This window comes from Tympanuchus pallidicinctus, unplaced genomic scaffold (genome assembly GCF_026119805.1).
Source record: "Tympanuchus pallidicinctus isolate F22 unplaced genomic scaffold, pur_lepc_1.0 scaffold22, whole genome shotgun sequence".
Taxonomy (NCBI): Eukaryota; Metazoa; Chordata; class Aves; order Galliformes; family Phasianidae; genus Tympanuchus; species Tympanuchus pallidicinctus.
The window spans coordinates 31,791,163-31,805,474 of NW_026294739.1; the positions used below are offsets into that span (position 1 = coordinate 31,791,163).

The following is a 14,312-nucleotide window of genomic DNA, read 5'->3' on the forward strand; positions in this document are numbered from 1 at the left end:
GCCCGCTCGCGGCGCGCGCCGTTCCCGCCCCGCCCGCCCGCCCAGCCGGCGCCCGGCCTGCATTGCGGCTCCAGTTAGGATTTGGGATAATTTTATTCGTCCTCAGGGAAAAAAAAAAACAAACACACAACAAAACGTGACAGCCAAGGAGTTCAGTGTGCGGGATCTGCCCGACGGCCCGCCCCGTGGCGCACCAGCGCTGTAGCACCGCTCGGTGGCAACGAGCGGATATGGTCACCCTACAGCTGGAAAGTGGCTGACGTCTGTGACATCCCGCTGTAAATATAGGTGTTGTTAAAAATCACAAACTGCCCCGTGATGACCTTAATGATCTCCTGAGCAGCAGCTCCTATAAAAAAAAAAAAAAAACAACAGCAAAAGGTCACATAGTTACAAGGTCACTTGAAACCCCACAAAGACAAGATTTGCACCCTGCACGCTGACCCCAGCTCTGAGAGCTCTGACAGCCTCAGCTCTGCTGTACACACGTGTCTCCAGGCACGGATCTACACAGCAGCCACGTACAGGCATAAACAAACACACACAAGTTGTGATTCCCGAAGGACTGACACTGGAAACTCCTATTTTTAGAGTTCCACTCAAATATGTCAATTCAACAGTTACAGTGTAAAAATAAAGGGTCACTTCACTATCAACTTCATGCTCCACTGTAGGAAGAACGAATTTTGTGATTTCTTCAGAAAATAAGTATCTTTACATACTTCCCTAAAGCACCACACATATCCACTTCTGCTTCATCAGAAGTTCCGAATCTACACTGCATTTAAAGTAACCACTTCTGGTACTGCATCACATCAATCAGATCACCCAGAAGCGATGTACGAGTCAAAACATTTTGTTTAGATAATTCAATCTGCAGGTATTAAGGTGAATGGTAACGGTTATTTATATTTAACCAGTACTTAACACAGAACTAACTCTGTACACATTTTCCTTTAAAATTGTGTAATTAATTTGGTATTACTATGAATATCAGATTTTAAAATTATTTTAAAGTAATTCCTTAAAGAAAGCCTTTTCCAGACAATTTTTTTAAAAAAAGCCTTCTTATTAATAAACTGTAATCAATCCATCTGGATTGTTTTTAGTTTACTTGGTTTCTTTTACTGACTCTAAATCATTGCCAGCAGGAGTCATAGCTAAAGAACAAAGGACTTTGTCTACAGTCCATGATACCAGTATTAGCTCTGACAAGCCCATGGCTTAAACAGATTCTGAAGGAAAGGAGGGAGGTACAGCTGCAGTTTGCTTTGTTATTTAGGGGGCCTTAGAAACACAACAGCATTCTTACCTCCCATGAAGGCAGCAATAGCATGTGGTTCAGCAGCTCCATATCGACAACTGGACAGCAAAGTAACAGTTAGTATTTTCAGGTCAGTTTTACAAAGTGGCTCTTATGGTATTATACTTACAACTCATGAACATAATCATCTTTCACCACTACAGACAAACCGTGCTCTTGTAAGAAACTAGTAAGACATGACTTCAGTTTTCCAATATCATCTTCTACCTGATAGTTGTAGACACCTGGAAAATAAATTCACCATTCCGTCACAGAACTATAATACTATATTCAAAATTATTGGGGTTAAAACACAGCTTAACTAGAGATTTTTCAGAAAAAGAAAAGAAGCCAACTAATATTAGCAATAGTAGACTAGCATTTAATCATTCTATTGGTGCTCCTCTTAATAATAACAAATTGCTGTGAAGCTAAATTAATTCATAAACCACTTCAGTTGTATCAATTTAAATTTCCCCCCCAAAAAAGATAATTTGTGCATTATTAAAGTTGCGTTAATACAAAAACAACAAGTGTCTTACATGGAGTTTTTAACTAGTATTGTATTAACTACTGGACTTTTATATTTATAAAAGCACTAACATAGCTTGTATAAACATACCTGGATATCTACCATGCTGCTTATAAAATCTATCAACAGCCCGTAGCATCAAGTACAACACTACTTCACTGTCCGGGTTATCCATGTTAGAAACTGAAAACAGCAAGAGAAGTGGTTAGCTGGTATTATAAAGCAAAAGGCAGGGTCTTAATTACCCGAAATCAAGTATTTCCCTTAGATACATTTTCTGTTGTAAGCAGAAATCTTGAAAAATCTTGTCTGGGAATATAAATGGGTCAGCTGATAGATTTCATGTGACAAAGTCATGCTGTACATATTTGATATAAACTCTGTTCAGTGAAGATATTCATGTTTTAACTGCCAGCTGCTGTGTCAGTTGGGATACTCATAAGCTGTAGTTTCAGGCTTTGCAATGCATGTTTCACAAATAATAATGTCTAATTATAGAACACACAGGTCTTTAACACATAGTTTAGTAACCTAAGCAATAACTGCTTCTTAAATTGCATTAGATACTATCATCTAATTCAAGGAGCTTTTACCAAAATGAGGAATACTGCAAAGCTTACATATGCATTTAGTTTATACATGTGTGTAACTTTTTGTCCAGAAGCCCTAGAGGACTTGCAAGGCCTTCATCTAAAACAAGTTTTAATGTAAAAAATTTCCAGTTTTTTTTTTTTTAATTTATGCAGGTTCCAAAAATATATAATGAATTGTTATAAAGTAACTACATTTCTATTTCATTTATATCTTCATATTGCAAATCTAAACTGTGAAAGGCTGAGATAATTATTGCTAAATCTTCGGTCAGGCAAAAGCACCATTCCAGCTCAGTCAGAAATAATTGATACACAGAAAAGAGAATTTTAAAGAAACAGTGTTTTATTTAGGGGGCCTTAGAAACTATGTGCTATCATAAATAAAACTTGAAATAAAGAATAAACCTACAGTGATCTGTAAGGTCATCTTTGAACTTTTCAAAAATCAGAATTAAATCAACATTCTGGAGTTGACAAAACAATTCCAGTGGATGGCAAATTATAAATCTGCATAAAGAAATAGTATGTGTAACACATAATTCACTTTGATCACCAAACCATACACGTTGAAAAAGCAATTAAAGTACGTGTCAAGAAGGAGTACTTACTAATTTCATCCTTATTAAAAGTGTTTAAACCATATTCTTCAGACAGAGATCTACATCTCACTACACGAAGAAAAGCTGAGTTGCTGCCTAAGCAGAAGGTGCAAAAAAAAGAGCATTGCTTATTGAATATGTCAACAATTACTGAATCTATGAATGCATATCTCTGATGTGTTAAAATCAAAGAGTAAAACTAATCATTGTATTGACACTTCTGTTTCTTCTGGTAGCTCAAACTACTAAGTATTAGAGAACATTTACATCTATGATTTACAAGCACTTAAGACCTATTTTTTGCTTATTTGGTTCTGGATTCTAAACATAACTGTTGTGTTAATTTAACAGCCCACAGTGTGTGCATCTCCTTTACAGTAATTTACCCACCACAGCCATCGGGCTCACGTTGCCCTCTTCCATGCTGAAAACAAACATGGTTTCTCTATTTTCCACTATCTAACATATAGCTGTACTGTTAGAATCTGAATTGAGAATAAGCAGTAAAAAGGTTCTCCTCCAGCATTACTGCAACAAACCAACCCAATGTGCAGTTACTACCCAGAACTCAAAAAGCATAGCAAAAGATCAATCACTGCAGCATGCTCTTGGTGGCATGCTTACAGGAAAGTTTTCCAGTTGCAAGATGATTCAGGCTGCTGTGTGGTCACACATGCATGCTCAACACAGATGACCTGAACTGCCATGAGCAGTACACCTCCCTACATCCCTGTTTTATCTTTACAGACTACAAGAAGTTTATAGAGCTCACACTCTAACATTTGTATTGCACATGAGCAATGAGGTATTTAATCACAGGAAGCAGAGGCAACCTGCTGCCTGACATTTGGACCTGAAAAGTACTGCATCTGTTTTAAAGCCAGTCCTTGTAGACTCACTACTGAAACACGCTAACATATTACCGCCACTGAAGATGAGGGATGCAAATGCTCAGCAAACACTTGGAAAGCTCAAATACTGAGGTAACATTTAGTAACTCCACGATCATCCACATTTCTGAATATTTCATTATTTTCATAATCACTGCAATGGAATCCAAGCATACTCACAAAGTAATTTCAGCTCTCTCTCCGAAATTGATTCGGGCGCCTAGAACAGAGAATATACTTCTCACAGTACATACAGTGGCCAAACACGCCGTGTTTTCAGAGACATTAACACACTAGCTGTGAAATAACTATTCGCTTTTGTAAAACAAGTTCTTTGATCGGTGAATAGTGCAGACATCTGTGTATTTTGGTTTTATTTTATAAGACTAGGTCGAAAGTGATAGATAAAACAAACCACAGATAATAAACATCATTAGAAATTACTTGGGCACTTTCAAAGAATTGTATAATTAAGCTCTTATCTGTCTCTTTTGGCTTAGAGCTGTACAGAACAAAAGAAAAATATTTATGTCCTGTTAGAAATGCCATATATTTGTAGTTACCTTTCCTAGGGACTGTAACAATTTAGCAGCATGGCTACCCACAGCAGCAATATCCCTCTTTGCTTTTTCACGGTACCTGTCAATAATAAAATAGTCTCAGTAATAACAGCATAAAACTATGATCTTAGACCTTACAGTGAAGACCATTTCTTTTTGGTTTATATTACAAAGACAAGACAAGGCACCACAAATACAAGTGAGCTACCTAAAGGCCATGCATGTACTTATTACCTCTCTGTACAACTGCTTGTCAGAGCTGAGCTGTTGATGTACACACTACATGCATAACCAATCTAGAAACCTATCAGTGCAAAAAGCATTCTTATTCCAATTGTTTGTAATACTATTAAATTTTAGAAGAGCAGCTGCAGATAGGAGAAGACAGACCAAGTCTGCAGGCTTTCTCATCCCCTTCTCACCTTTGACGCACTGTTTTTTGTTTGTTTCTTAAATACAGATCTGAACTAATGAAATAGAGATGAAATAGACATGACTTGTTATTAAAATGATACAACCACAAAACAAAGGATACTTACACATTTTGTAATTTGATAAATTTACTGGAGTCTGCTATCATATCAGGAATTGTGCCCCTGACAGGTAAGCATCCTTGCCCCTCATTTGCCACAAATTCCTTCACAGCTCGAACCAGAATCCAGAAGGAAGGGGACTACAAATGCACAAGAAAGTTATCTACATTTTAAGCATTATTTATAGTGTTTTTTCTGCATTTATATACCAAACCTTTAATTACTCATTACCTGTTCTGTGAGATTTATGCAGCAATCATCATTGAAAATCTCTTCAATACATTTTGGAATCTGTAAAAAACATGTGAATTTGTATTTACTTGATTTACCCTCTTGAATCACCTCAATATTCATCACATAGGTGATCCAACTCCAATGAGCTCAGAATTTGTTTAGTCAGAAATCCTTTGCAAACCTCCACTTCTTTTTGGAAAAAATACTGTAGCCAGCAGCTTTGATACAGCACAAACTTCAAGGAACACTTTCTGAATCCTAACACCACACTCAAATCAAAGATCATCCCCACCAGCGACTGCTAATTCTGTATAATTAGCAGTCTGCCCTTTGTATTCTCCTTTGCAGATTAAAGCTGTAGAAGTTTGAGAGGAACACAACAGTGAGCTCTGGTTGTTGTCTTATTCCTTCAAGTCATCAGGAGGGCAGCTTTCCTTCAAGAATAAGCAAGTTAAGAGCTTGCATAAGCTACAGTCACTTAGTCCAGGTCTATTCCACTGCACATCATTTCAATTTTACAATTGTACTCATCCTCTTTTACCTACATATCCATGTTGCACCTGTAACCTCTGTGCTAAAGTGAATGTTCTAAAAAAGTAAGGCATTTCATACTACTTCAAATTTAGTGTACATTTGTTTCACCTTTGTAGTATTTAATGCTGCGTTCACATTTTTTATAGCTTCTTCAAAGTTTTCCTCATCTTCTGGAGTCCCACTTTCATTCTTTAAGATACCTTATTGAAGAAAAAAAACACATCACAACATCCCAAATAACATCATTTCTGTCTCACCAACAGAGCAGATCAGTATTGTATGTATCTGAGGCATAAAAACCTCAGTAGCAGAAAATGAAGTTATCCATCAAAACATACTGACAGAACTAACCACATATACATGTGCTGATGTTAAACAGAAGTTATTTACCACAAGAACAACAATTATTTCTGTGAGAAAAATAATTAATAATCACAAAATTAAGGTAGATGCTGCTTAAAAATAAATTCAATAAGATATTAAACTCTCCCTCTGATCTTGTCTTATTTTTCTGTTGTTTGTTTTTTTTAAAAGGTAAATACTTATGAATCCAGACAACAATTTCAATTAATAAGAGTCCAGTAAAATACTAATTTAATCAATCAGACACTACAGATGAAAGTGACAGAACCATTCTTAGCAACAACTTACACGTAGGTCATGTTTAAGTGAGGAAACACCATTTCTCAACATTTAAGACAATGTATTTCTAGATGTCAAAAACACCTCATTAATTTTATCATCTGCAGAAGATGTTCAACTGGAACACCTGTGTAAATGAAGCCTGTTCACAGACTGCAGTATATTCAGTAGCTCCATAATCTCTCTTGACCAGTAATTTAGGACTGCAATGCTTACCAACAATTTGGACAGCCAACCAACAAAGTGCTTTCAGTCAGTAGCAAAATCAATGTCAAGAGCCACTTTCTTCTTCACATTTGCAATGTTAATATCAACATTTTCAGCAGGATTTTCTCAGTGCCTCTCCTCCCACCCAAATCAAAAGAAGTGTATACTCTTGATCTTAAACAGTAAAGAACACTGTTAAACTGTATTTGTAAGCAAATCAAGGTATCTTAAGATTCATCTGTTTGAAGCAAACATGTTGCAAAAAGATCACACTGTACAGACCAGCAGGCTTCCATAAATAAACCTTGAGAGAACTTGCACATTTCTACAGTACAGAAAATCAACTCCTAGGGTATTACCTTGCCGGATCAGCTGTCTGAAGGCTTCTTTCTCTTTGTAACTTTTAGGCAACTGATCACTTTTCTAAATTTAAAAGCAAGACATTTGTATTAAAGATACTTACTGATATCTTCATTGCATACAGACTGCTAAATTCCATGAGTCTGACCAAGTTCACATACACTTATTTGTATTTTAACTAGTAATATTTTTATTATTCCATTTTGCTACATACTACCAAAACAATAAGATAGTTTAGAACAGACAACTCTGTAGAAGTGGAAATACATAAAAGCTATAGAAATAGGCTAATAACTTGTCCAGCTTTGCATTATACCTCGTTGAACCATTTTGTTAGATACTTGGCAACAATCACAATCCATGGAGTGTGGCTGTGGTCCTGTAATTGAAAAACATAGAGACTACTGTCAAGCTTAGAAGACACAAATCACAAACTTACTTAAAATGTAAACTTTAATATCCACTACTTTAAATATGCCATGTTTCACATTTTCATTCTGGAATAACATTTCCTAAACACTGTAACACAAACTATTCTTCCTTTGTCTTAAGAAAGCGCGGCTGAGCTAAGTGAAACTTTTCTGAAGTGGAACTTCTACATGCACAAACAGCCACACTGCAAAGCTCTGCAGCAGAAAGGAAGTCATAATCTGTCTTCCAACAAACTGCCCATGAATGTTCTTTATTTCCTAAGATCTGCTCCTTGCTAGAGATTTGAATACAGGCAGTAACATTTGGGCCACACGATAAAAGCAGTGCCTTGTGACTGATTTACTGTCACTGCTATTTAAGTAAGTCTCACCACCAAAAAAAAAATCTGCCAAGAGAGATTCTCACAGAATCCCTCTCTGTGTCAGTATGTCTTATAGAACACACTGCAAACCACATACCAACCTTTTTGTCCATCTGATCCAAGTCGTAAGACTGAATGTGCTCTGTCAGTTCTGGAAAAGGCTTGTCCAGCCTCAGATCTTCTAACGCATTGTCAGGATGAGATTCAACAACTGTAAAAGAAGTTACACAATGTATTTCATTGTTTTATGCCTGACCTTCAACACAAACCTATACATCAAATGCAGTGCATCACCTGCTGGTTAGCTGCTTGATTCTCAAAGTGTTTTGTGTACATTAATTTTAATGTAATTGAAACCTATCTATTGCAGTCCATAGTTCCGATGAATTTTTCCATAGTATACTGGTGAGGAATTGCAAACCATGTGAAACTTAAAGAAATGCTGAATATCTCACAAGTTTTTGACCTTTCACATGAAAAACAACCTCAAAAAAATCCCAATTCTCTAACCTGGATGTTCTTTGATGATGACTCTCATATAACCAACCAGTCCATAAGTCCTACAGATCAGCAAAGGAATGTTAAAATTCCAGAGGAGTTCAGCTAAGCATAGCACTGTACTGTAAGGAAAAAGACAATTTGTTTTTCAGATACACCAGAGAACAACAGTTAACTATGAAGTCAACTCTTGCACAAGCTACATACGTCAAAAGCTTTCTATGAGAATTCCACCATCATGATTCTAACACACGTAATTCATTCCCTTACAGAAAGGGATTTCACGCAGGAATTTATCATAGCCTGATAATATGCTTATCCATTGTCTTATTTTTAACCCCATTGTCACAAATGCTCTGAAGATTAATTAAGCAAAAAAAGTCAATGAATAGTGGAAAAGACTTCTCCTACAGACATGCATAACTTCTACCACTTCCTGGTAAGCAAGAGGGGTGGGAGGGCTGAGTATTAACGACCTCAGATGATTCTTTACCTTTCTGACAGTTGTGTTGCAACCACTAAGTTAAATCGATTAAAGAAGGAAGGATCGTTGTCTAGAAGGTTTTCTGGACTCTAAGTAGTAGAAAAAAAAACTGTCACAAAACATGATAAAAATTTCTGGTAACGAAGTATTTTCAACTTTTAATATAAGACATTAAGCAAACACTACGAAGTAGTGATGAAACTACAAACTAATGCTCAAATACACAGATCTAATTTCAGAAATGTAAGACCTTCTTCGTAGCTCTTTATCGTGAACCTAGTTAAACTACACACTATATAGGCAACAGCTAGTTATTATTTCACAGTCATAATGCTGTAGCATCTAAGAAAAGATTAAATCCACAAATAATTGGGAAGAAAAAGAAAAACAAACCTCTTCCACAAAGTTTCCAGAAACATCACTATTCAATTCTTGCAGAAGTTCAGTAGCGCTCTGGGCACGACTCTGTTCAGGACCAATGAAAACAAGGTTTAGCTGTTAGAAATGCCACTTATGTAGTACATAAGTACTACACTTGCTACATGGTAAAGAGATTTCTTCATAAACTAAGATATTCCAAACTTTGTTTATCTGGAGAAAAAAAACACACTAGCCATAACAGTATACACTTGTTTGGCACCAGTGTCAGTGATATTTCGAAAACAAAACAACTGCAAAGCTATTTATGAACTTCCAGGTTTGTTGGAGCATTTTTGGAGTACATTTTTTTGTACTCTCCTGTTCCGCTGGTTTCAACCCCCCCACCCTCTGCTCTAAGCATTACTCCTTCAACCACAATTCTCTTCCACCTTAAACTTCCAAAGACATTCTCAACCAGATCTTGTTTTCCTCATTCAATCTTTCCAGAACTGAGTTTATCTTCTCTCTTACGAAGAACTCAAAAACAAGCACAGGGAATTTTATCATACAGAGTTTTTTAACCTAATATGTATGCTTTGGGAATTACTCAGATCTAGAGTTAGGAGTACTTACTCAATACATTCATTCTTCCAATAAACTTAGAGACATTTTTGAACATTGAAAGTTACATCCTTACCTGACCAATGTGGCTTTTTTGAAGAAAGAAACTGAAAAGTAGACAAGAAATAAACACAACACGTGAATTTGTATTTCAAAGAAAAATAATATTAAAAGCCCCCTTCTGTACAGCAAAATACATTGTTGACTCTCACAAACGAAGCTCCCATTGAAGTCTGCTTCTCTCCTCACTGCCTTTGTTTTATTTTCCTCATGATCAGCTTCTTAAGGAAAACTTTCACTGCCTGGCCACCAATCTGAAAAATAAGACAAGCCAAACCCCCCCAGAAGCCAGGATCATACTGCAGATTCATTTTCACTAGGCTCATTAAAGACTCATTAGTACTTATTTCTTCATGTAACAGAATATCCTTACCCCACAAGCAACCCCTTAGAAAGTCAGTATGTGTAGCTATCTGCTTGAACTATAAGAGACACAATTAGTAAAGACAGATTATTTTTGGTAGGAATGATCTGCAGATTCCTTATCCTATTCCCCAGCTGCATACCTTTGGAGCTATGAAACCTAACGAAGGATTATCAGTCATGGTTTCACTACAGCAAGCCAACGAAAATACATTTTGTCAACAAAATTACTATGGCACTGCAGAAGATAACCTCAACCACGCTGAGGTGAAAGCAAATCTTATTCATTTCTCAGCAACAGCTAACAAGTTATTTACAAATATTTCTGTATTGAGCATACCATTGCCTTTATAAACCTTTATAAACCATTGCCTTTATAAATTTCTTTATAAAATGAAGAAAATAGGTATGAAAACAGCAACTAAAGGAAAGAAGTTTAGCAGTAAATATCAAAGTGCTGATCGCGTATTTATCACAAACATTGGAAGCCATAGAAGACTTGGAGAAAAACACACAGGCTTAACAGCATGAATAATTTTGTATAATTTAAAGAGCACAAGGATGGAAAAACTTATGAAACCCCATATGTTCCTCATTCGCATACAAACAGTAACAAACCTACTTATTTCCAACGTCTTCTCCAGAGACCTGATTCCCATCCACAATTGTAAATGAACCAATACCTTGGTGGGAAAAAAAAAAGCGTGACTAACCAGATATTATGTGAACCTACCAGCCACATCACTAAGCACGCACACAGCTGCTACTTACTCACCAGGTAGCACGAGATTCTTGAGTATTTCAGTTCCTGTGGCCGTTGCGTTTATCACACAAACATGGGCTGACTCTAAAGCTTCTTGTCCATGGTCACCCCACAGTCTATATTGGAATAAAAACATAAACATTCTGCAAGTGTTTCATTTCTGTTGGTAAAGTGAATGCAAAGAAATGAATTAACAGATTTAAAAAAAAAAAGTCAGCCACCACAAATGAAGGCTGGCGTACTGCTTCCCATTAGCCGTGGAGAAGGGCCAACCAGCACCAACTGAAATAAGTCTCCACTTTGAAAACTCACTGTGACAAACCTGAGTATCTCTTAAAGAACAAAATCAGTCAATGGCATTTCATTTTCTCCATCCTTATCCCTTCATCATACAAACACACACACGTTTTTCTACTGTAACACACTTTTAAGCCATCAGTATGGGTCAAAACACTCCTCAGCAAAAGTTGCTGTTGGAAAGACATTAAAACAGAAGCTTTTTTTTTCCATAGGTTCTTTCATAAAAGATACACTTCTACAGCCTGAGATGCTGGCAGACATCGGGTTGCACAGCAGCCGCGAAGCAGCCAACGCCACGGCTTGCCTGGGGCACGTATGCAACCGTTAACACAGATAATGAATGAAGCTTCTTTTATTCGCTTACGTTTAACGTCAGAGCATTAAAAAGAAGAGGGAACCAGAACCATAACGCCGGCAGGTGGGACAGCAGCGAACAAACGCAGAGCGGCAGAAAAGCCCGCGCTGAAGCTGCGGCCGGGCAGCGCTCGCTCCGGACCGCCGCGCTGATGTCACGGCGCTGCGATCTCACCGCTCGGCAGCGCGCAGCGCGCTTACTGAAGGGACGGAACGCATTACGGCTCCCGCTAACGATCTCAAGTTTTAGCAGGCACCTGAAGGTCGGCCCCGGCCCCAACAAACCGCACCGCGGACAGGGGCCGCCGCTCGCTGGGCCCAGCCCCCATTCCGGGCAGCTCTTCCTCACGGCCGCCACGGGGACTCTCAGCAGCACGGGGCCGACCCGAGCCCCTCCCGGCAGCCGGCCGGTCCCGCCGCGGCGCTCGTCGCCCCACGGCTGCGCGGAGGCCGCCGCCGGAAGACACGAGCGCGGCCCGAGGCGAAAGGCGAAGCCGGCACCGCAACAAGCGGCCCTCCGCGAGCGGGCTGAAGGCCGGCTGCGGGTACGGCGGCCCCGGCGGAGTCCCGAAGGCCCAGCCGCGCTACCTCAGCTGCCGGTCGTAGCGCTGCTCCTTGAGGCTGGCTCTGCCCGGCTGCGCCATGGCCGCACGCTCCTCCCGGCGCGCGCTGCGCAGGCGCAGCGGGACCGTGGGGCGGGGCGGCCCGAGGAACCCCGAGCGCGCCGCTATCCTCTCTCAGCCCCATGTAGGCGGCGGGGCTGTTGGGCTTTTGTAGCGTCTGGTCCCTCGGGTACCCGCTGTCACACAGTCCCAGGAACGTGTTGTCAAGACAGCTTGCACTGTTGCAGTCATTGCTTATCAAAAGGCGGACAGTAAAACCCCAAATCTGCTGTGCTTGTACCTCTCTGTACTTCTCTTACAAAATCTTTTCCATGTAAGATCAATCTCAGCACAAGGACAAGACTGACACACCTGCCAACGTTTCTGTCAGTTCCGAGCAGCCCTAGCGCCGTGCCTGGCTCCGGCTCCGTCAGCCCACACGGGCCATCACACTGCCCAGCACTACGCTTGGTCTGCTGTCTACCCCTGGCATACAGCCTGCAGCAGTGCAATCGTAACACAGAGCTATAAGCTTTGCAGATGACGTTTTAACACAGCATGGTGCTTCCTCTTTTCCCATACGCTGTGCCCCCTCCCCCCCCAATTCCTTCTTATCGTGCTCTGTGTTGGCTCTCACAGTAAATCCTTCCTCCTGTTGACACTTGAGGAACTGCTGGAATATTTAGTGGGAACAGTCTGTCTTCCCAAACTAAAAATTGGCTCATTCTGTACCTGCTGACTGCTATAATTACATGGCCTCCACTGGTCAGGCCATAAATTATAAGAATTACCCTTTCACACTTAGTTCCCTGTTTTTGGCATAAGGCAGCCACATACATATGGCTTTAAAAGCCAAAGACAAGTTACAGCAAAAATGGTGTGTGGAGGCTGGGGGCTCCCCAGAACCAGGCACCACTTCCTCTTTTCTGCCCCACCTTGCCCAGTATCATCTTAGTATGACACCCATTAGGAAACTGGCAGCATCAGTAATGGCAATACAAGAAGAGAGATGAGCTGTCTGGATAAACCAGATACTCTCAAGAACCTGAGGTGTAGGCAAGCTCTGGAGTGATGAATGTTTTAACGCTTCATCTGCTCCTATCTACTGTATTCCAAAGGCTCTGGGGTGAGCAGCCTGTGTCCAAACTGATTGTATTCCTGTCATATTTTGTTCAAAAGCAATGACGCATATCTACTAAATTAAGAAGGCACGTGTTAGGTTGTTCAAATGTGTGTTGCCACCATTAAAGATGCTCAGCAAAGAGAATTGCCAAGTTATGCAAGCAAATGCTCTTGGAGTACCCTTCAGCCATTCACTTTGGATCGCAGTGACTTTTCTTCCTTTTATGTTTCCAAAAACAGAGCTCCATCGCTCTACAGTGACACAGTAATATCTACTAAAAGCATTGTCCCCAAGTGACACAATCTCCTTCTGTGAATATTTCCCAGTGACACCAGATCTGTGGCATAGAGACAGCTCACCTTCAAAAATCAGTTTCTCAAATCTTCAAAGTTTTATGTGTTCAATTACAATTTGGCAACCTATTTTCCTTGTAGCTTTTTGACAGTAATGGTTAGTACTTGCATAGCAATTTCAATAATGGGACCTCAAATTATTTGAAAAAAAAAACAAAAACAACTATTCTGTATTTGGGAACAGGAAATGCAAAGTGTCAGTAGTTTGGTATGACAATGCAGTGACAGGTTTAGAAAAAGAACCCATGTATTTGTCCTAGGCTGCTGCACTGCTCACCCATCATTGCTTCTCTTTTCAAGAGGAATAAAATGCTAACTGTGAAGACTGGGGGAAGATGGAATTATTCTTTTGAGACCTCTTGAAACTTTTCACCATGGTGGATGGAATTCTGCCTTCCTATCATTCACTGCTGAGCAGAAAGTTTTGAGGTATAGTCAGAACCTGCAGGAAATCTGTGGAAATCACGGGTACCTCATTTCTAGCATCTCAATGGAGAAATCTACATTAAACATCTACCACTCTCTGCTTCTCAGTTGCTTAAGTTGGATTTAATCAGAGTGATGTAATTATCACTGGTACAAACTAGTACTATTGAGATAATTTGATTACTACTGCAACTTTGAAAGTGACAAATGATATGCTCAGGGCAG

At 39.5% G+C, this 14,312-nt stretch overlaps 1 protein-coding gene and 1 long non-coding RNA gene across 3 annotated transcripts; both read right to left on the bottom strand.

Annotated features, from left to right (window-relative positions):
* Nucleotides 1-76: 76 nt before the first annotated feature.
* NAE1 (NEDD8 activating enzyme E1 subunit 1) lies at nucleotides 77-12,302 on the bottom strand. Of its 2 annotated transcripts, XM_052685877.1 has the most exons (20): nucleotides 12,172-12,302; nucleotides 10,942-11,045; nucleotides 10,789-10,849; nucleotides 9,820-9,850; nucleotides 9,156-9,227; nucleotides 8,772-8,851; nucleotides 8,291-8,400; nucleotides 7,882-7,991; nucleotides 7,304-7,366; nucleotides 6,987-7,050; nucleotides 5,887-5,978; nucleotides 5,242-5,301; nucleotides 5,017-5,150; nucleotides 4,481-4,556; nucleotides 4,098-4,137; nucleotides 3,037-3,123; nucleotides 1,926-2,018; nucleotides 1,434-1,548; nucleotides 1,313-1,362; nucleotides 77-349 (listed from the first exon to the last, which is right to left on the bottom strand). In XM_052685877.1, exons 1-20 carry the CDS (start codon nucleotides 12,225-12,227, stop codon nucleotides 240-242), a joined length of 1,608 nt encoding a protein of 535 aa, XP_052541837.1. In that variant the 5' UTR covers nucleotides 12,228-12,302; the 3' UTR covers nucleotides 77-239. The 2 variants fall into 2 exon arrangements, with proteins under 2 accessions (XP_052541837.1, XP_052541838.1); XM_052685878.1 differs by lacking the exon at nucleotides 12,172-12,302 and having other exon boundaries at nucleotides 10,785-10,849.
* On the bottom strand, nucleotides 6,277-6,978 carry LOC128082051 (uncharacterized). Its single transcript, XR_008207523.1, has 2 exons — nucleotides 6,637-6,978; nucleotides 6,277-6,547 (listed from the first exon to the last, which is right to left on the bottom strand). It is a non-coding gene; the product is annotated as an uncharacterized LOC128082051 (long non-coding RNA).
* Nucleotides 12,303-14,312: the final 2,010 nt, after the last annotated feature.